At 38.3% G+C, this 23,385-nt stretch overlaps 1 protein-coding gene across 7 annotated transcripts in view; it reads right to left on the reverse strand.

Moving 5' to 3' along the window:
- Positions 1 to 23,385, reverse strand: part of LOC117567771 (nephrin) — a 77,702-nt gene that overhangs the window by 24,233 nt on the left and 30,084 nt on the right. For all 7 annotated transcript variants that reach the window (XM_034247967.2, XM_034247965.2, XM_034247970.2 and 4 more), the window contains 2 exons: positions 4,597 to 4,729; positions 504 to 709 (listed from right to left, as the gene is read on the reverse strand). In XM_034247967.2, the coding sequence (XP_034103858.1) occupies positions 504 to 709; positions 4,597 to 4,729 (339 nt within the window). The remainder of the gene's footprint in view (positions 1 to 503; positions 710 to 4,596; positions 4,730 to 23,385) is intronic.

Raw genomic sequence — 23,385 nt, forward strand, 5'->3', positions numbered from 1 at the left:
GTAATCTTTCTACGTTAATGTCTATGTGAAAAAAAGTATGACCAACAGGAAATAGAAAAGTACACACAGTCGTAAAGCGGCAGCAGAATGATAGAAAGAAAACCATTTAAATAGCAAAAATTCAATTCAGAAGTTGCACTCTGCACTTTTTATACTCATCCAGCTTAAAGCGAAGGACGTGGAAACTTTTCGCCAAGTTGGCACTTTAAAAGCTGTTTGCGAAACTGAAGAAAAGTTACCAAAAAAAGAAGGAAAGACAGAAGAAAATTGAGAAAAACTTGGTTGGCATGGTAAGCAGAAAGCAGAACATACAGTTGGCGTCTTATTTTGTAACTAATGTGTTTGTTCAAGAGTTGAGTGCTGGCCCCCAGGATACGAGAACGTCGTTGCACAAATTAGCTGCTCAATTATGCCACTATGTCATTGCAACAGCAAAAGCTGCTGCTGTTGCTGCTGCTGCCACTACGATGCTGCTGTTGCATGGTGGAGTGCTCAATACTTACTTATGACAGTTAAATTCACTTTGGAGTTGCGTGTTGGGCTCTTTTGAAAGTCGACACGACAACGATACTCGCCGGTGTCGTCCTCAGATGTTGACTTGATGGTAAGCGTGCCAGCACGTCCTTCCACGTAAAAGGACAGCCGCTCCCGATACGTTTCATCCGACCAGTGGGTCCCCTGTGCAAAGTTCGAGTCGCGTGTATCGACGCTGAAAGAAATTGAAAACGAAGAAAACAAATATAGCGTCGAGTAAAAGCAAAGCCAAATGTACTCCATATATACGTAGTAGGAAAGAAAAAACAAAATTTAAAGCTGCCAAAGCGCCGCTCTCTCTCTCTCTCTCTCTCTTTTTCTCCCTCTGTCTCTCTCACCTAGAGTTCAACTTTTCCGAAACTGGGTAATTGGGTTCAGCAATGAATTAATAATCCCTCCTTTCTCACCCTTAAACCAATCACATTGCCGTAATTTATTGTTTTAGTTTGTAATTGTAGATTATTGATTAATTCTGCCTTACTTTTTTTGTTTTTACTTTTGTTTTCGGATTTGTCGGTGGACGCTAGAAAAGTTACCATAATGAGCTCATTTCAGCGGTCAATCAATGTTGTTAAAGTTTTATTTTTTTCCCTCTGCTGAATGTTTGGCAATTGGCTTTAAAAGTTTGCACAAGGTTGCGTATTATCGCCAACTTTTTGTTGATCTTTCTTAGAGAGGAATAAATGTATAGCCAGAATTATGTGAGCAGACAAATTCTACTTTAAATTTTTACTTAAGGTCAAGAATATTTAATTTATGATTCCAATTATAACCTGATATGGCAGTGCTTCTCTTCTTTACTTTTCAGAATCAGTTCGAACTCGCAAAACTTAAATTAATAACATAAACAACCTAAAAGTAGGCAATGCTTTTTGTCGTCATGAATAAAATATGATTTTCGGTTTTATGATGCAAAGCATTGATATTGGGACTGCTTCTCTTTTTGGATACACATGATCAATTTAAATCGAATACATTTATCACTGGAACTAATAAAGGTGACCAACAACAGAAATACGGAAAAGCCATATTTACATTTACAACCTAAAAATAGGTAATTAGCACAAAAAATGTTCTTTTTTCTGTTCTGGTTGTGTGTTGTGTAAAATGCAACGCTTCTATTTTCGAATTCTTAGAATCAATTGGAATCGAGTTTGTTTTTGCTTGAAACTTGCGGCGGAGGATAACAATAGAAATGCATAAAGTCAAGAATTACACATACGGCCTAAAAGTATGCAACGTTTTTTCGTTAAGAGCACGAGAGATTAACTTTGGTTTTCTGTTGTGTACTCAGCGTTAACTAACCATTTTTGGCATACAAAAACTCACGGCTTCCGCAGTATTGTTTCAGATTGTGTCATGGCAACCCTCGAAAAGCAACTGAGTTATTAAACTTGCTGCCACTCTCGGCTCTGTGCTGGTGCTGATGCTGTTGCTCTTTGACAGCTTGCCAGTGCTTGTCTGTGTTTTATTGCATTTCAATTTTGATTTGCAGACATATTGTGCTGTGTGTGTTATGTAATACGCAGCATGTGATGGTATAATGAGGCAGCAGCTCGGCAGCTCGCAGCTCGCAACTCGGCAGCTCACATGTCAGTCGGTAATAAAAATCGCACTCGAATCCATCGATGCTAAATTGAAATGCCAGCTGCGGACAGCCAACTTCAAGCTGACTCAATGATGCGCATTCACTGGGAGTAAATTAAATTTTCAGCATTTGGCCAGGTCCGGCAAAAAAAGAATATATAGTAGTATAAAAAGTGGGAATAGGAATGGCATTGGGAAAAGGCAAGTTTTGTGTTTTATGATTAATTTACTTGCTGAGTGGTTTTTAATTACAAACAAGAGTTGAAGCGTGGCCTGCAAGTTGGCTTGCCTGAACTGTCGTTACGCAACGCTAATTACTATTTTCGCTCTAGTCATTTGCAAGTCCTTGAAGTGCTGAAGTTCAATTAGTTTCAGCCGCATGTCAATGGCGTTGACTGCCTGCTTGGCAGCCTTAACTAGCAATCAGCTAATCAGCGTCTCCCTTTGAGTCTCGACACATACACATATATACGTATAGATATATATATATTTACTATACTACATACATAGTATTAAGACAGAGAGAGAGACGACCGCATGTATGCGTCCGAGTCTAACAAATCCAATTAAAGTTTTGCTCCTTTGATGTATGCAGACATATTCGTATCTATAAGAAACAAAAACCAAAAGTCTCTCTGGCAACAACTACAATGCCATAATGTTCGACATGAATAATTGAAAAAGTTTTTCTGCTGTAAATGTAACCTTGAGGTTCCAGGTCGTCCTTCCTCTCTGCATAGCTATGGAAAGCCCCCCAAAAAACTTTACTCAATTTAGAAAGAGGCTCGTCTGACTGTCCCCCCGACCATCACCTCCTTGATTGCCTGATTGCCACCCAGTCTCTGTGTATAATTTTCTAGTTATGCTAATTTAATGGCTGCAGTTGAGCAGCCCCCCAGAAAACATGCAAAAAATTGCTTAATTAGCAGACATTAAATCAAAATGAAAAAGTGCCATTCCTCCCTCCCCCTTCTCACCCATTCCCCCCCCCCCCCCCAAAAAAAAAAAAAAAAACAAACACCAAACTGACATGTGCAGATTCCATTTACCCAACCCAGAGATTCCCTCAAAGTTGTCTACTCAACCAGTTGCTGGGTTTGAGAGGGTTGCGAGAGGGTTGAGTACGTAAAACTTGTCTGTGGTAATCAATTTTGTTTATTTATGGACCTCTACATGTGCAAGTATGTGTGTGTGTGTGTGTGTGTCTGTGGTCGTTGAAATTATTGTGGGATGCTTGGTGGTTCTGCACTTGACACAAAAGCTTAAATTGAAGAAGCAGTTCAGAAATGAGAGGAATGACACTGACATGTTTTGCTGCTGAATCAGAGCTGTCAAAAGAAACAAATATTCGATTGATTTGTAATGGGGGAGAAGTTTTATAACCAACAATTGTCATAGTTGTTTTCATAGACCTTCCGTATTCTAATCTTCTTTTCCTTGATACAAGTGTTAAGTTCGTTTGTTCATTTTTGATAACAGAACTAGGTCATTCGATTTCTTTATTGCACTTTGTTCCCTTCGTTCCTTGCTCGAAATCGTTTTTAGTTCTCAAACAAAGATAATTTCATATCAGCTTACCAGCTTTGTATTTTGATGTGAAATTTTAAGGGCACAAAACAAATGTAAATTATGCACTAAATTACTAAATTAGTTCAACTAGCCGTAACTTAGTACAAGACAAGAGTCCGCTAAAAAACAATATTTTAAAAATGGATTGTATGAACAGGAACGAACTAAGGATCAATGGTGAACAGCTGAACAACAGTAAACTAAAGATGAAAAGTGAACAACTGAACAGGGATAAATTAATGATCAAATGATCACATTTTGAATAAATGTAAAACAATGCGGTATTATTCGTTAATTATACCAAATAATATACCATAAAAATACTAGAAATATACCAGAGTCTATGTTTAATATATTTATTAAATAGAGTACTTAATATACACGGTTGTCAGTCAAAGCAGCTTAGACTCGAATGCATTAAGCGAAATTTGACATATTTCTTTAATAACTTCTACAATTTCTATCCGCTCCCAATCAAATTCTTAGTAATCATTGAGACTATAGTTGTTATTATCTTTATCATGATCCGCAACTTTATTTTAAAAATTAAGCTTGTTTTTCGAGTTTTGTCAATTTGTGGGGGCGTGCTTTCCAAAAATTTGAAAAACTTGATATGCGTGCAAACATAACAAGTGCTGTCGAATATTATATCTTTATATCTTTGTCTAGATGTTCATACGGACGGACAGACAGACAGACATGGCTATATCGTCTCGGTTTGACACTCAGAAATGCTTCCTTCTGCCTATTACATACATTTCCCCCCGGCACAAAGTTATAATACCCTTCTACCCTATGGGTAGCTGGCATAAAAACTGAAGAAAAGTGGTGAACTTAATCAGTTCATTCGTTCGTTCTAATTTCCAAAGGCTTTCTCTTATATTTAAAATATTTTCTCGTACTCACCTATAGATGGGAGTTTTCAGTCCAACCTTGTACCAGATGACCAGAGCAACACGATCCTCATAGATGGGCGGCGTCACATTGCAGGGCAGTCGTCCTAGGGTGCCAATTATGGATTCCGAGAGTACGGGCGGACCTGAAAACATAAGAATAAAGGAGAGACACAATGATGAGTTGATGTGACAGCAGCAAAAAACAAGAAAAAGTACACAACGAGAAAAAAGAGAGAGAGAGAGAGAGAGAGAGAAAAGAACAAATGATGCATAATTAGCGTGGGGCATTAGCACTTTGTTATTGGGGCAGGCCAAAGCCATCACTAGAGCTAAACCCAAAGTGAAAGCCAAAGCTAACGCTTAAGACGGCACCAAGTGGCAAGTGGCAAGTCGCGTCGTGGCAAGTGATGAGGGGTGACTGAGGCACTGAGTGCAGAGAATGAAAAGTGGAAAGGCAAAGAAAAAATGCTGCGATCTTTTACTTAGTGCCACTAATAATGCTATAAATAAAAGACAAAGGCAGCACAGCGGGCGAATAGAAGAAGAAATATATAGAGAGGGGGAGTAGGGGAGAGCGTGAGATAAAAGTGATGTAATGGCGGCGACGTCATCGTCGCAGTCGCCGCGTTTACATTAAAGTGAAATTAGCGAGCAAATCCTTTTTTTATGCTAATTTTATCTTATTCTTTTTTTTCCTCTGCTCTGTTCTGTTCTGTTTTGTTCTGGGTTTGCTTTTAAGGGTTTTTGTTTTTGCCTACATTCGTGGATTTCTTTTCGGGCGCCAGCCAGTTTTTGAGTTATGTTTTTTGGGGTTGGCTTATTTTCCGACTCTTTGCTCTTTACAATTTCCTTTCACTTGGCATTTGCCTGTGTTATTTTTGGCCAGCTCTTAAATTTCGCATCATTAATGCATTTGCCTTTGTCTGGGCTTTGCTTAAAGTGTGAGATTACAATCAAGCTAAGACAACTCATCAACTCTTCAATATTCTTGAGCGATTTTGCTCCATTTTAAAAGTGAATTAAATCTTAAGGACTTTGTGATGCACATCAAATTACAATTATATTCTCAGCTGATTCTCATAATAATAATAATAACTTTGAAAGTGATCTCATTCCTAATTTTATTTATTTTTTAATTATACATTTCGGCATTTCTTATTTCGCCATCGTTTTTGAACTTTTACATTACTTTCACAACATTTAGAAATGGTTTTCTTTATTTGCGCTCGCACCTAAAAAGTTGTTAGCAGCCCTTTTGGTCACGATTCTGTTTTTTTTTCTTCTGTGCATTGTTGTTGCTGGTCCCTCGTCACTTTTTGTATCTTATTTAAATCACTTGTAAACTAATTTGCATTTCTTAGGCTCAACAATTTCGGTCTTGTTGCCCGGGCAAACAAAGTTATTAAAATTTGTAAAGTATTTTTCTTGCATTTGGCAGCCGTCGTTGATTTTGTAATTAAGCTCAGCCGAAGAAAAGGCTGTTCGCGGACCTTTGGGGTTTCATATAATTTCCTCTTTGAATTGCGCTTTAAAATAGATCACACAAAATATAACTCATACGACTCGTTGTACGCTATGTACTTTATTTTAATTGAAAAATCAGTCGGAAGAAGTCAACGCATAAACAGTTATTATGATCTCTTACAATTTTGCATATTAACTAAGCAAAGTCACATGCGGGTTATCTCACAGCACCCACGCACACACACACACACACAAACGCACATATAATGTATTTGCCGGAAATCGCTTCGCATGATTTTTCGTTGTAGCTCGTGGCTGGCTGACGCCATGTTTCGATTTCTCGCTCATTTCATATGCAAATATGTTCGATTTGCCATTAGGCTTCAGCCTGGCGACCGCAATAATGGATGTCCCGATGATGATGGCACACACACACACACACACACAAACATACACACACATGGTAACATAGAAAGTGCTGAGAGTGGCTGGCGGAATTTACATTATCCTTGCGTTTAGTAAAACGAAATGCCGACATTGGCAAAGCATTTAATTAGAGCAATTAGCTAATTAGAGATTTTCACTCAGCCTCAAACGCAATTTATACGTAAATTGAGCGACGACACCAACAACAAAAATCAATCGACCAATGAGCAGAGAAATTCGATACAATTTTCTGCTTAATCTGCATCAAATATATCAAATATATTCCGAGTGCACTTCAATGGCATTGAATTTCGGTCTGTTTAAATATTCGACTCATTCGTTCGTTCGTTGGCTCTGAAGTTCTGTTTAAGCTTTAAGCCAGAGTGAAGAGCGCGTCAGACATGCGACTATCGTAAATTTTAAGTAGCTGGCAAGGCAACGTCTCCATTCCGGGGTCTTCAGGAAGTGCAGCTCCAAAAGGATATTCGCATGCGAGTAATAAGCAAGCAGAACAAACTTTATGCACACATCGCGCCAGGAAGGAGATATTCACACACACGCTGACATACAGCTATATCCTTACGTACTCCGATGTCTGCTGTTTATTATACGCACACACTCGCCGTATACATATGTATATACATATAAAGTAAAGTGTGTATAACTGTGTGCTCAGGCAATTTTATGCTGCGAACATGAAGCAATAATATTGGGGCAATAAAAGGAAAACTATAATAGTGAATGTTCTTGAAAATTGCATGGCAATGAATGCAGATGAATCGCCTGTTGGGTGCAAATATTTTGACGATTTAATTGCACTGCATGTGATACACACAAACTCGAAATATAGTAAGTTCAATGGCTACAAATATTCAATTCGATTTTTCTGATTAATTCTCTCATATGCAAACAGAGCCATTTTGTATTCAAATTTCATTTGAAAAGTGGATAACTGGATACTCTTAGCCAGCAGCTGAACAATGTTGCATGCTATGAATATTGCGCTGGAATTTAATTGGAAAAGAAAACGCAACATATTTTGCAATCAACTCGAATAATAATACAAAAATGTATTTTGTTTGGATAGTTTGATTAAATTTCGATTCTCCCTTCGAGTGTGTTTACTTAAATTCCTAAAAAGGGTCAGTTTTTAAGCTAATTGTGTGCTACACTATGTTTGTTTTTTGGGGGCCTATAAAAATGCAATCAACGTTAATTGCAGAGCGCGACAGCAAAGTGGCCATTAAAAGCGACAACGCGTTGTGTACTACACTATAAATAGCTAAAGTTTTGGCTTGTCAACATTGGCCCAGACAAAACAACAACAGCCAGACTAACACCAACAATAAAACTCATTACAACTAACATACAGATAGAGCGAGAGAGAGAGGAAGGGCTTAAATACAGAGTAGGCTCATTAGCTGACAGTCTCATACACACATACGCATGCTTAAAATGCATTAAATGTGTGCACATATGTGAATAGATGTGTGTGTGGCTGCAAAAGTTGTCTACGGTGGCAAATTAATGGCACATAAAATTATAACTCAACGCACTTGAAAGCAGCGACTGCGAACGCGACAGCCAAAGGTAGCATAAATACTCGCAGTGCCACATTAGATGATGGCATTCACAGCTGCCAAGCAAAGTCATAAAATAGCAGCAGCATGTGTGTGTGTGTGCGTGTGTGGGAGTTACTTAAAGTGCCACTTGCCACTCGCTGCTGTTGCCTTCATTAATTAAAAGCAATGCCATCTACAGCAGCAGAGCTCAACAATTGGCGGGCGTTGTTTTGACTTTTAGCGCATTTATAGCCAATTATTTTTATTGGCAAGCGATCGAAAGGAACACACAACACACCAAGGTGTGTAAATAAATGAGCTCAAGTATCAATGCATGTGACGTTTTCGTTTTAATTGCCCAGACACAGTCCATTAAACGCAACATTTCATAAATCATTAGAAGCGTTTGCAGCTCTCGTATTGTCATTTTCAATTATACACTCACTTTTTGTACATTTTGTTTAATTACTTATAATTGAATTATATTCATTTCACACATCCGACACATCGCAATTCGAATCCTACGAAGCGACCGCAAAACACAGTTGACTTTGTTCTTTGCCGTGACAGCTGCAGTTGTCAATGCAAACAGAAAAAATGAACAACTGTGTTAAATGCATTTAATTAAAGTTGCTATTTAAAGTAATTACATTTAATTAAACATTGAAAACAATGCAACAACGTTGACAAATCTTGCATATTTGTATTACAATTTCAATTTTAAAGAGACCAACGAAAAAAAAGAAGATTGCTGGCAAAAATTATTATGCAAATTTGCTTTCATATTAGTGGCACTGCTCAGTGACAAAGTTGACAGCAGCAGAGAGGAAAAAGCGAGAGAGAGAAAATGAAAAAGTAAAATAGAAAAGCGACTCAGGACGTGGCAAGACAAGTTCAGTTGACAATGGTAACATTTGCCGAATTGACAAAAATGTGCACAGAAGGAGAGGCAGCGAAGTGTGGGAGGCGACTGAAGTCAAACTCAGAGTCAAAGCAAAGGAATTGGCAACAACTGACAATAATAATTTAAATAAAAATCTTGTCAATATTTGGAAAATAAAATAATAACAAGGAGAGTGTAAAAATTGAGAGCAAGAAAAACACAATAAAAATGTTGCTTCAGCTAAATGCAAATCATTTGCATAATTTGCTCGCATCAGAATCATGAGCCATAAAATAAAACACCATGGGATTGTTAACCCCTTAAACAGCTGATATTTATGTCAAAGTCTTTCTCCCAAGGCATTTCTCTAGCATAAAATTCAAATAAGCGTAAATACTGACAAAATTCTAAATCATATTCAAGTCAAGGGCGCGCTAATTGTTAACGTTCGCGTCTCTCCCGAAGGTGCTATAAAACCATGTCATAAAATCAGAAGTAAAAATGTGAAATAAAAATCAAAAAAAAATAAAAATTCGAGTACAATTGAACGTGAAATCAAAGAATGGACTCCACTCGACTCGACTCGGCTTAAGCACCAAAATTCATCTACAATTAAATAAAATTTAAACTGTCTACCGCCTGGCGGGAGGTCTACAACTATTCATGTGTAAATTCGAACAAAAGGCGGTATCCTGAAACTCTGTGAACATGGCGACAATTACGGTCTACGACGGTCAAGACTTGCTCTTTATTTTTTTCAGCATCCTTGTTTCGCTTTATAGCCATTTGCTTTATGTAAGGCTGCCAAGTGTTGTTCTTGTTGTTGTTGCTGCTGTTCTTGGCTTCGGCCTCGGCATAAAAGTAAAGGGGCCGTGCCGCTTCGGCCGAGTTGGTCGCCTTGGCGCACTTTTAATGTGCAATAAACTGTAACGATAATGATTATGCCTTATGTAGGGACATCAGAGCGAGAGCAAGAAGGGGCGGGCTAGGACAGCTATGGGCGGGGCTCATGCAGTAGTCAATCGTTGGGTAAGTTGACTTTAATGTGCGCCAAAGTGGCAATTATTGAAAGTGCTTTTCTCGGCCAGGCGGAGAACGGAGAACAGAGAAACAAAAATCATTTGCTCAATGTCTGCCTGATTTTGAGCAAATTATTTTTGTATTTAATTTAATTTCGTTGTAATCCACTGAGGTCTTCTCCTCCTCCTCCTTCTCCTTCTGCCATCCCAGTCCTGGAACTGAGTCAGCTGTTGACGTTGCGATTGAATGATTTTAATTACGCAGCAAAAGAAATAAAATTGAAATTTCGAAATTGTTGAAAAAACATATTTACGACGAATATGAATACAGATGTCAGCAGCATAAGCTGCACTAAAAACTTAGTTGGAGACACATTGACTCGAACTGAAGTAGGAAACTACTGCTATTAACCATGGCCCCAAAAGCTCTTAACTGTCAAGTTTTAGTGGCCATTGTGGCTCTGTTACCCTTTCGCATAACATTACGAGTATGTGTATCTATAATGTCAAGTCCATAAGTATCTACTATGCGAGTCGTTTGGCTTTTGCCTGGGCATATTTCCTACATTTTATGTCACCAGCTAAAAAGGCACAATTCGAGTTGCGGAGAAGGAGGCAGGTACGATGAGGAGTATGTAAAAAAAAAAGGAACAGACATGCCATATAAACACATATCTTTAATGCACAAATCAAGTCAGTGGAACGCTTTTTCTATAAACATTTTCCTTTTATAGATACTTAAAGAGGCAACACAGACTTTTGGGAGAGGCCAGTCTGCATTTCAAGTGGCTTTTATGCGGGCCTCTGATCAACGTCTCGTATTCGTATTCGGTGTCGCCTCCCTTGGCCATTACCGATGGCTCTTTGTGCTCTGTCCTCTGATTTTGGCCAGCTTCTTTCTAGATTGTTGCATAAAAAAGGGGTGCCAAAAAATCGTTGTGTGTGTGTGTGTGTGTGTGTGTGTGAGTTTCAGTAACCAGTTCATTGAAGTAATGCTCGTTTTCGTGTCGCTGCTTTTACTTTTATCTGTGAATGGCATCGGGTAATGCGTTTGCAGTTGCTGACTCGGCGACGAAATGCGGAGCCAGCGTTTAGTTCAGTCCAAAAGGTAAACCCAAGATAACCCAATGAATTTAATGAGAATGAGCCTGAGACTGAGAATAAAGAAGAGACTGCGAAAGTGTGTGTGTGAATAAAAGGCGTCCGAGAATCTCACGTAAAAATAATTACATAAACGCATTTACTCTGCCAATTTTTTCGAGCTTTCGCAAAAATTCAAGTGAATTCAAGATTCCCAAGAATCTCTTATTAAAGAGCGCAACACATAAACAAATTAGCCCGAAAGTCGCCTTTTATTAGAATGCACAAATTAGACTGCTAAATGAATTTGCTGTGTGAAAAGCCAAAATGCCGAGCAAAAGAAAGGCTCTACCATAAAGAGCACAACAAATCATCACTGAGCATTGTCTCAGCGAGAAAGAGAGAGGGACTTATAAGTAGCATTTTGACTTAATTGCTACGCAAGGAATTTCCAAATGAAAATTTCATCAAAAGTCTTTCGCTTTGTATTATTTCTTATTTTATTTTCACTGATGACTTATTTTTTATCTGTATTTCGTCCAAGCGCTTTGTAATTTTTTTTGTTTTATTGTTTAAAATCACTTTTTTTTTGTTGGTCCTCTTTTGTGTGCCTTTTTGTTGCCTGCCTTTTGCCTTGCGAATATTTATTGCTCCCTTTTTTGCTGTATACGTAAGTATGTATAGTATTTCGGTCCAAATATATAATATAATTTTTTTTGTTCGCAGTCCATGCTCATTGGTGTATTTTCTGGCTGTGCATATAGCCCGAGGCTGTTGTTTGTATATTTTTTGATAGCATTAGAAATTAATGAAATCAGTTTCGCAAAAAAATGAGGGAGAACAGCAAAAAGCAACGCAGGGCATCAAATTGGAAATAAAAATTAGGCCCCAAGGCGTTTGTTTTGTACACACATATCTACTGTGTATATGTTTATTTGTTTGTACATTGATTTTATATTTGCCGAGATTGAAGTGGGCCGCACAGATTTCAACATTTCAAAATTGATCCGACCGAATGCAGTAGCAAATATGGTTTTTAATTAACTGTTGGTTGTCTGCACTTTTATGGTGGCTTTCAATATTGTGAGTGAGTTTTTTTCTGGTGCACAAATCAACTGGAATTCCATGCGGCATGCAACTCTTTTGCCAAATAATGCTGTTGGCAAAACGAAATGAAAAAGGTCGACCAGCATATTCATACTATAAAATATGGAATAGCCAAGCGTCGAAAAGGGAGCGCATATATTTTTCATATAAGCATCGTACATCGCATATATAAAAAACAATTTTCTTTGATTTATGCGCTCGTAAAAAACAAATAAAATTTACATGCACATATAAAAGCAGCCTTCGCATACATATAAATGTGGATAATATAATATTTTGCTAGCTAATATATTAAGAATATATGAGAAACAGAATCAGTAGCAGAAGAGAACGGATGTAGACAGATAGAGAGAGAGAGAGAGAGACGGAGACGAGGAGAGAAAACTGCCGCTGGCCTCAAAGTGCGCAGCAAAGTATGCAGCAGAGTTTTTTTTTTATTTCTGCTCAAATAAAATAAAACCAGACCGCAACACATTTCTGCTTGGAATGGGTTAAGAACAGCAAAGAAAATGCCGGCGAGCAAAGCAAACAAAAACAAACGCACACACACAAGAGCACAACAAAAGCGAAATGTGTGCGTAATGTATAGCAAATATGTGCACTGCACACCCACACACACACACCCACACACATACACACACACATGTACTATATGTACTACTCAGAAATGTATATGCAGCTGAGGGGCGGGGGGGCACACATAAATATTTCATTTAGTGTGTGTTGTGCTCCATTTACGATGTGTTACTTCTTCTGACTATAAAACTGAGACGACTTTTTATGTTCGCATGCAACAATTGTTACCACCAATCAGTTAAGTATTTGATTTCTTTCTGATATTCCTGCGCCATGTTAAGTGTCCTTCCATATACTTCCTGTGAAGTAAGAGGAACGTATCTTGAGCAATACTATTGAGTATCATGTTCTGAAATAATGATGAAACACGATACTAAATCATCGAGGAATATGATCTTGTATTGAATTGGTTTTTCAAAGCTATTTCGCATTCATTTTCTTTAAACATGATTGTACAGAATCGCTTTTGAGGTTAAGTAATAATTTGAAAATTTATTTATAAGAATATTTTAAAATTCTATAATGATAACTAAATAGATTTATAAATTAATAAAGAGTAAGATATTAAATTAAACGGATACTTGAGATATTTTACTTTAATTTAAGCAATATTTGGAAATATTATTCTCAGGTATTTATTAAATGAACGTAAACAGTGGCATTTGTCTTCGAAGCCCAGCAGATGAACGACTTGGAATAGTCTAAAAAGTTGTACTACTCGCTTAAAGTTGTGAAATTAAGGTTTAATTAAGAATTAAGTAAGCAGGCTAGTCCAAAAGCGACTCAAAAATTATTTCTTTTATTATTACATTATAGTTTTAATCAATTATAGCATTATTTCATTCATAAATCCCTTTTCTAATTTGTTAAGCTGTTTAAAATTTATTTTCTATAAATAATATTGTACGTCATCCCTTTGAGGCTAAGTATTTTTTGAAAACATTATTCTTAACATCTCTCTATTTATTATATAAAACAATCATATCGAACTCTTATGCTAAATCATCTGCTGTTTAATTTTATGATGAATGGTTTGCTTAGGTTTCTGACATTCACTCTTTATATACTGTACATAATACGTGGCATATTCTTTTGAAATATAATACTAAATTCAAAGAACTGTATTTTTAACAGTTTATGACACTATTTTACTTTAATTTTCTAAAGATAATTCATTATATTATTTAAATATATTATTCTTAAAATGAGAAACTTTTAATTAAATAATTGTACGTAAAGTTTTCAATAAACAGCTCTGAAAATTTTCCATTTTAATGTTTATTAATATTTTTAAATGTGAATCTTAAGAAGATAAATCGTAACTAAATGCATTGCCTAATTATCGTTGAGTATTCAATAGATCACTAAGTTATTTAATATTACTTGTCTATAAACAAGTCTGAAGATAACATCTATTAATTAATTATATGAAACATTTGACTTAAGAGCTAAGGTCCTAACTAAATGTAATGCTAAATCATTATGGAGTTATCCTGTTGTATTATCTTGTATTTGAAGGGATTGCATTGCTGGTTTGCATTAATTTTCTATTTACATTCAACTGGCTCATCGAGAGCTGTTCTCGCTATTTTAAGCCCATGTTGATTAGCTGTTAAAACGTGGAAACCGCAAACTCAATTGCTCGACCAGTGCTGTGCCAGTCAAATTAGATGGGCATTAGATTGCCCCCCGAGCAACCGCGATCCATTTATGAGGCTGTCCGGCAAATTAGTCAGCAACATGCACTTGAATACAAACTTGGTTCATCTGCTGTCCGTGATGAATGCCCATCTATGTATCTATCTGTCCGACTGTCCGACTGTCTGTTTGTCTATCTGTCTCTCTTTCCGTCTGTCTGTCTGTCTACTTGTTGGTGTACGTGCATGGAGCTCAATTACATATGCCCATGGCTATTGGTTGAATGGCTGAGCAGCAAATGCTTGGGATTCGAAAATGTGCTTATAAGCGACGCGTTAACCGCTTTAAGCAGTGTGTGTGTGTGTGTGAGTGTGTCTGCGTGTATATCTGATGGCCAAGTATTTGTGGCGTGTCGAGTCTAATGCCTGCTGCTAAATGGTTAGGCACATGACCTCTTCTTAGTCAGACCGAAACACGGAACTCAATTAAATCGGGAACGTTTGGAGTTGCAATTGCCGCCGACACTTCATAACTTCATATATCGTAGAAATATATTTCCCAGCCGCACGATTACACATAATTTATCTCAACAGCTCGGAGTTTTGCCAGACTTTTGCCCTGCGTTTTTACAATGCAATCCATGGCGCAAGCACTTGGCTCCAATGTTGCCAGGCATTCGAGTCGACTTCACTGTCATGCCTCCGCACGAACAAATGAAACGCTCTGTCATGTGTCAGTGCAAAAATACAACAAACAATAATAATAGCAACAACGAATGGAGCAACCAAAAACAAAGTGGCAACAACATAGCACAGAACAATCAGTGGGTACATGACGCCAAAGCATCCATCCCCCCCCAACTCTCATTTCCCTCCCCAATCTCAATGCCATTTCCACTTCTCATTCCCTGACTAGCGCTCACAGTCATTGTCATTAATTTAGCTAGCTCTCTGCCCAAAGCAATAGCTTAGGAACGCTCGAGCACCGCTCTGCCCGGCTCTCGTATGCTCTTTTCTCTTCTCTTCTACTCTGTTCTGCACTCTGCTCTTGGCGTCGGAATGAGAGTGCAAAAAACTTGGCAGTTAAGCAGCAGCTCCCTAGCCAGCACCAGATATTCAACAGAGCATACAATGGACAATACAAATTAGTGAATTCTATAAAAAATATATACTAAAATCCATAAAAGACAACAAACATTTTAAATTTCCATATCTTTTCTATTGAGGAAGGACATTGTCTTGCTTTTCATTACTTTACCTTATTTATCATAAAAAATACTTGTGGTAAACTGATAATATCAAGCAACATCCAATGTTACTAAATTATTTGAAATAATTCCAAGAAATTAAGCCTTTTAAATAAATAAAATATTAATAACACTTGCGAATAAATTAAATTTATTTTGAATTCAAATTATTGTGTGCAATTTCATAATTGATTAGGTAAAATCAAACAAAAACTGATAATACCCGTAAAAATAAATCAACACTTTAACGTAACTGTGAAAAACAAAACTGTTAACAGCAAAACATTTCAATTAAATTAAATAAATAAAAGCGTGATTGGTGAAACATTTCAAATATAATTTCCATTGTTTTTGGTTTTGTTTTTCACACTCAATAATACTTCGTTTATGTTTTATAATTTCATATAACATTTTACTTTATCAACTAGTTATATTACATGCTGTAACGTTCCCCCACAAATTATACATTTATTTCGCAGGTATTTAAAGTTTTTTCATTGCATTTTATTTCGGTTTAATTGTGATATTTTGACCACTGTGCCTTATGCTGCTAAGCCTCCCAGTCTCCAATGGCCATTGGCATTGCAAGAGGTCTGGCGCAGTGTCTAAATTAAATAATTCCCACAACTGTTACACAGTTTCATGTTGGGACTGGGGGCTGAGCTCCCATCCAAGCTTGTACTCTATGTTCACTGTGTCTATGTGTGTTGCGTCTAACGGTGTTGGTGTCGGTGTTTGTGTGTGTGTGTTTCATTTTTGCTTTTTTGGAGCAAACCGGCGGACTGATAAATGAGTCCCTAATATGAGCGCTGTTAATAAAAGTGGCAAATTAAACGTCAACCTCTGCAATTTTGTGCCATTTGTTGGGTCTCCATTGGCTGTTGCTGCTGTTGCTGCTGTTGTTGTTGTTGATGTTGTTGGACTGCTTTCTCAACTGTTTATTACTGTTGTCTCGCTTTTTTAATGTCTATTTATTTGTATTTGGCATTCGAATGTGGAATGTGGAAAGCGGAATGTTGAATGCCCAAAGACAACTTTTCCTGCACTCGCATTCGCACTATGTCTGTGTCTCATTAGTTGTTTCCCAGTTGTCGGACACGCCTCTCTCTCGCTCTATCTCTCTCTTTCTGTGGCACATACACATGTATGCGGAAGGGCGGCAGATGGGTTTATGTACTGTGGGCGCTGTTCGTAGTCGTCTGTGGTTCTGTTGGTTTATAGTTTGTCGCATGATTTTGCAGTTAAATGCTTACAAAATGTCTGACAGCAGCAACCCAGGCCGAGTTGGGCCGGGTCGAACATGACTTTTGAGTTGTTTTTAATGAGCATGTGTCGAGCATTTTAATAAACAACTCAAAAGGGTTTGCAAGCCAGCCGTAATTGGACAACTCGTGTTCCACCCCAAAGGGCGTTAAGTGTTTAATTAAAATTTCCTCGGCAGCGGCAGGTTTTTCTATTCTAGTTGAAACAGGTAATGAAACAATAGAAATGTCACTGATGCATTTAAGCCCAAAATGAATGTTTGTATTATTTAGATAAACTTTTATTTCCACGCAAACAATGCGCACAATGGGGCGTATGAGCAATGTTCGCCTATGCATATATATGTGTGTGTGTGTGTGAATGTGCGGGCAGCGGGTAAATAACATACAATAAAAGCCAAATCCATTGATTATCGATAATTTAGGCAGTCAGGCGTTTAGCCATTTGGGTCAGCGAGGCAGCTGCTGCTGTGCGTGCGAATAAACAAATGAAAATGGCCGGAATAGCGGGAAATTCTATTAACGCCGAATTATTAACGTCACACTATTCGTAATTTATACGTTAATTATGCGCCAGCGGGAAAGGCAATAGCAAGAGCAACAGCAACGGGGCGTATACTTGATTTGTGTTTGTGTGTGTGTGTGTGTTGGCCTATAAACATTGATTATAATGGTTTAGTTGTAGAGAGTGAGAGGATTACATAGCGTGGCAAAGTTTGTGACAAGCGAGCAACAAGCGCAAATGAACTACAAACGTGACATGCGGCAAACTGAATTCAGAGCGCCTCAAGATATGCAATGAAAAGTGTGCAGCGTGCTGCTTAGATAAAAGACTTAAAACTAGGCAAGTAAAAGTAACAGCCTGACATATTACGACTAATGTCGCCTCGCCTTGAGTCGCTCGAGAACTGAGCAAGCAACTCGAGAGTCAACAGCACAGAGAAAGGATTGGGATGGGGATAAAAATGGGACTGCGGATGACTTTCAGTCTACATAGATGCTGTTGCTGGCGTCGCAGCAAACGTAGCAAACGGAGCAACATGCATAACTAAGACTGCAAATGATAAACTTGCAAGACACCGCATTTACACCCACACACATATAAAAGTGAAGGCAGCCTAAGTGGAAAGTATGTCAAGCTCAGTGACACAATAAGTACAGCTTGAGGAGTGGGAGGAAAGGGCTGGGGTTGGGTTAGGTTGGGTTGGGGACTTGCCACAGTGCCACGTGCAAATTATAAGCCTGCATGTGTCGCCCACATCATCATCCTGTTTGTGCTATTATCTAAGCTTACGCTCTGTGCGTCTGTGTGTGTGTGCGTATGTGTATGCGTGTAGTCCTTTCTTTGGCGTTGCGCATACGCCGCATGTGCCACTAAATGCGTTTATTAATGCTTCTCCTTGGCCTAATTCGCAACACTTGTTCCCCATCACCATCACCATCACCATCAGCATCAGCATCAGCATCCCCAACCCTGGCTCACACTCGTCTACTCTCCGCTGCCATTTACATGCATACATCATTTTGCATACATGATGTATTGTTGGATCTCGAAAGTTATGCCACTGCTTGTGGGGGCGCTTATGGCTTATGATGCTGCCTCTGGCTGCTTCTTCTGTTTGTGTGTTTGCCTGAATGTCAGTGCAGAAAAACAAAAGCAATGAGCGACAGCTACGGCAATGGCAACAACAGAAGCGTAACAATGATAATAAAGGCGACAGGCAGATGGCCTTGTTGCCTTTGCCTTTGCCGTTGCCAGGTAGTCAGGCACAAGGCAAGAGGTGAACCGACCTATAATAAAGACAAATGCGCACAAACTTGCACAGGACATATAATTAACACAAGATGCGTGGCGTGGGCAGCAGCGAGCAGGCAGCAGGATGAGCAGCAGGCAATTTCTGACAACTACAATGAAGGTGTCACAGTCTTAAGAGAACTACTCTACTATACACCTGGGCATTGTTTTTCAAGCACAAAAGCCAGAGAAAACTGAGTGGAAATAAAAGATTAAAGAAAGAAAGAAAGAAAGAAAGATTTCACGTAGATATTTTTATTTAATTCTGCTTTAAATATACACTTTGCATGTTTAATTAATCTCAATTTCCCACCTTCCCCCACCGCCACATTTCTTGCACGCTGCTTTTGGGATCATCATTCAACCATTGTCATTATAGACTTTTCGACATTGTTGTGCTGCAAAGTCCGCTTGTTGCTGATGGGATACAATATAAATCGCTGCACCAAATCACGACTCTCGTTCGTCACGTCACAGCGGCATAACATTAATCAAATTTGCGACCTAAAAATGCTCAAGTCGAGTTTCATTTTTGTAGCGCAGAGCGCAGACAATCAAAAAACTTTGCCTCCCCTTGTACCCCTCACGATTCTCTCCTCAAACGCCCCCGCACACACGTACTCGTAGTGTTCTGCAGATAAGACCATTTAGCAACGTTGTCATTTCTCTTGTTTCGTAACGTTGATTTCATTTTATTGTTACTGTCCCTGCCCGCTCCCGTCTCTGCTTCTCTGCTCGCCACCCCTTCGAACTTACAACTTGCCCCAACCTCGAGGCTGGCTGGCTGGCTGGCGCACGCCTGTCATAAATCTTGTTTTGAATGTCCTGCCAGCGTTGATAGCGCCCGGAGTCGAAGTCAGTCGAGTCAGTCGAGTCATCGATTCAGCATATAGCCATGGCAACACATTAAATTAGTACACTTGATCGAGCAAAAAATATTTATGGCAAGCGGCCCGTCGAGCCGAACCAAAAACCATCCCACGAACCAGCTTCAACGGGTCCTTTTCAAGGACACGTCGCCAGTGAAGCGTTAACCGGCATGAGTGAAGCCAAGAGTGAGCTAGAGTGAGACGGAGGGGAAGCTGTTTCTATAGGCAGCGCATTGTACCGGTTATAAATCTCGAACGCAAATTGACTGTGCAACGTTGCGACGCCTTTGAAGTGGACGGGAAACAGGCCAAACGCCATTTTGTTTGGATGGGGGAAACGAAACATTTCAGGATCGGATTGTTGCCGGTTTGTCTGGCATCATCAGGCGAGATACGAGAATTTGATTGGCATTTTATATTTGTTTGCTGTTTGACTGCCGGTTTGACTTATGTTTCATTAATTTGTTTCGCTTTTTTATTGGGGTTAACAATAAGGCAAAACAACGCTGCCCAAGTCAAGCATTAGTCAACAAGCAATAAAAATGTGAAATGAAAATACAAAATAACTTCTTAAATACTGCTACGCAAATAAATTGTACGATAATAAAGTAAAGTTAAAGCATACGAAATGTGATATGAGAATAAACTTTTTACTAATGACTCAAATAAATACAATTAACACGTGGGCTGAAAAGTCCCGGGCCTTACATACAGGTGGCGCTAGTTTTATTGCAGTCACCTTTTTTTCAGTTAATACAATCCTTCAGAAGACAGCTGCTAAAATTTCATGATATTCTATTCATTAGTTTGTAAGTTATTGAGCTAAGAGTGACACTACTTTTGCTATTTTCAAAACAATGCATCAAAAGCAATTTCGTGTTCTAATCTTACACTGCTTCTTGATGGGAAAAAATACCATTCAAGCACAGTTTTGGTTTAAATAGTGTTATGGGGACTCCTCTCCATCAGAAACAACAATTAAACGTTGGTTTGCTGAAATCAAACGTGGTCGTAGAGACACCGATGATGCAGACCCCAGTGGACGTCCAAATGGGGAGGTCACACCAGAAAACATAAAAAAAAAATCCACAAAATCGTTTTGAATGATCGAAAATTAAATTTGCATGAGTTAACTAACATCGTAAAGATATCAAAAGAACATGTTGGCCTAATATTGCATGAAAATTTGACTATGAGAAAGCTCTCTTCAAAGTGGCTGCCGCGTTTGCTCACTTTTGACCATCAACAAGAATGTGTTCATGATTCAATGACAGTGACAAAACTACATGAATTTAACTTCGAATTGCTCCCACATCCACCGTATTCGCCAGATTAGGCTCCCAGCGACTTCTGGAAGTTCGCAGTCCTGAAAAAATATTCGCCGGTAAAAAATTTCGTAGGAAAGAAGAGGTTATCACTGAAATTGAAGCCTATTTTGAGGCAAAAAATAAATCGTTCTAAAAAATTTATATTGAAATGTTACAGCGGCTCTGGAATGATTGCGATGCTCTTGATAAAGATTAAATTAATGAGTAACGCCAATTTTGATCCAAAAAAAGCGTGTTTTCTTTGTTAGGCCCGGGACTTTTCAGCCCATGTGTTAAAATTGAACTTTTTATGTAAATTGATATTGAATTAATAAACTTTCAACTTCAAACAGATTTTTAATTGAATGTAATTTGCGCAGAATGCCATTGAACACATTTATCAGTCAAATTGAAGATGAAGAAACGGTCGACAGCTGGCCATGAATGTTTGCAGAACATTACGAAGTATTCGTATTCACACACTCTCGAGTAGTATTCGTATTTTTTATTTGTATTCGCACTCTCACATACATATGTATGTGAGTATTATCATTTAATGATTTTTAAGTTGAATTATTCTCTCATGTGTGTGTTTAAACTCTACGCACGACATGATGCACTTCATAAATCCATTTGATGATTTCGATGGATTTTTTGTTTTCATTTTATTTTGCATTCAAGCGACAGATGGCAGCGTCTGTGGGTGGATGGAATCGGTACTACTGTGCATATTTAAATAGAGGAGAAGGAGGAGGAGAGGCAAATGAATGAGAAACTTGCGCTGGATTCCGGTGCCTGAACTGTGCGTTGCTTGTCATATGCAAACGAAATTAAAATGCACTACAACAACAGTGCCAAGGGAGGCGGCAGCAGTAACAGAAAAAGTGCGCATGAATGCATAAATAAGTGGACGACATCGAGAGACAAAGATGGAAGATGGGGGTGCTGGGTTATGTTCAGGTGGAAGAGAGGGGCATGCATACTTCATTGAATGGCACTCGAAAGTATGCAACTTCAACATCAGCCAACGCTCAGCAAATTTATATCTACCCACCTCGACTACTACTTAGAGGGAGAAGGGAGAAAGTGCTGCGTTTAAGTGTGTCACTGGGCAGACAGAATAACACTAAACCGATATTAAATACTGAAGTAATTCATGAACCAAAGCAAAATGTGCACCTTCAAGTTGTAAGTTTGTGTATGCAAACCATTCTCTGATTTACCCTTTGCTTCTTCTTCTTCTTCTTTTATCATTTTTGTTGCAATAAACTTGCACAAATAAAGCACTATGCATTTAAAAACTGTACAGCAACCTGCACTTTTATACATGCACTGAAAATGGGTCAAACACTTTACAGCTCATATGGATCCCATGCCAGGCACGTACTTACATACATTTGTACTCGAGAAGGGTAGAAGTCTGCAAAGATGGCGGCGGGCGTTAGTAAAAGCTGCTCATGAGTCAGCCAAAGTAAAGTGCACACACACGACAATGCGTATACGTCACGTTGTGCCGGCAACCTAATGCAATCGGGCTACGAGCAGCGCTGCTGCAGTTTGTCATGTGTCACAGCTTCATAGAATTAACATACGCACTTCTTCTTCTTCTTCTTCTTCTTCTCTTTCTTATTTTCTTTTCACTCTTCATCCTGTGCGAGTTGCTGCCAAAGTGCGGGCTTTGAAAATTATAAAACTAATGCAATTTAATGCGATTTTACAAATTCTTGCTTAACTTTCTTAGGTCATGAAAACAACAAAGTTTCCAAAATTTAAGACTTAATGTTGAAAATTAATCAAAAATCATCAATTAAGATTAAAATGCTGTGTTGAATTTTTGCTAAAATTATGCGCTTCTATTATTCTATTGATAAAATAGATTTTATATTATTTCAAAGAGAATTTAATACGTAAATTTCTATTTGGATGAAGAGTATTTTGTTAAACAAAAAAATTAATTCAAATAAACTATTAGATATGCATTATTCTATTTATCTGACGAAAATGTTATATTATGTATTAAGTACATATTTATATATTCGCTTAAAGATATTCCAACTACTATTAAATAGTTGCTGCTTACTTAATAATAAAGCCAACTCATCCAGCAAGCAAACAAAACAGTTGTGTGGGTTATCCGGAAACATCTTTTGTTGTCAATAAATTAGCATTTCTTTTGTGGCTTCACTCTCGCGCCGTTGACTCAGCAGAAAGTTCCCGGCCAGGTCAACCTTTGTGTGCAGCAACTGCCCTTGTATGTAATCTTAAATGTATTTATATTGATTTTGTCAAACAAACACATAGCACACTCGCATAACATATGCCCTTGGCAGGCAGTTTGGCTGCCAAATTGAAAACTACACGCCCACAAAATAAATTTGTGAAAGAACAGAGCCGAAAAAAGAAATTCTAGTGTAAGCCGTGACAGTGACCAACAACAGTCTCTGCATACAGAGAAGTGCAGTGCAGTTAGGTTTTTGTGGAGCTGCACACAAAATGCCCGCCGGGTTATTTGTTGAGTTTTGCAAAATTTATGCTTGGCAGCAAGTCAAACGCTCTCTCAAAAGA

This window comes from Drosophila albomicans, chromosome 3 (genome assembly GCF_009650485.2).
Source record: "Drosophila albomicans strain 15112-1751.03 chromosome 3, ASM965048v2, whole genome shotgun sequence".
In the NCBI taxonomy this organism is placed as follows: Eukaryota; Metazoa; Arthropoda; class Insecta; order Diptera; family Drosophilidae; genus Drosophila; species Drosophila albomicans.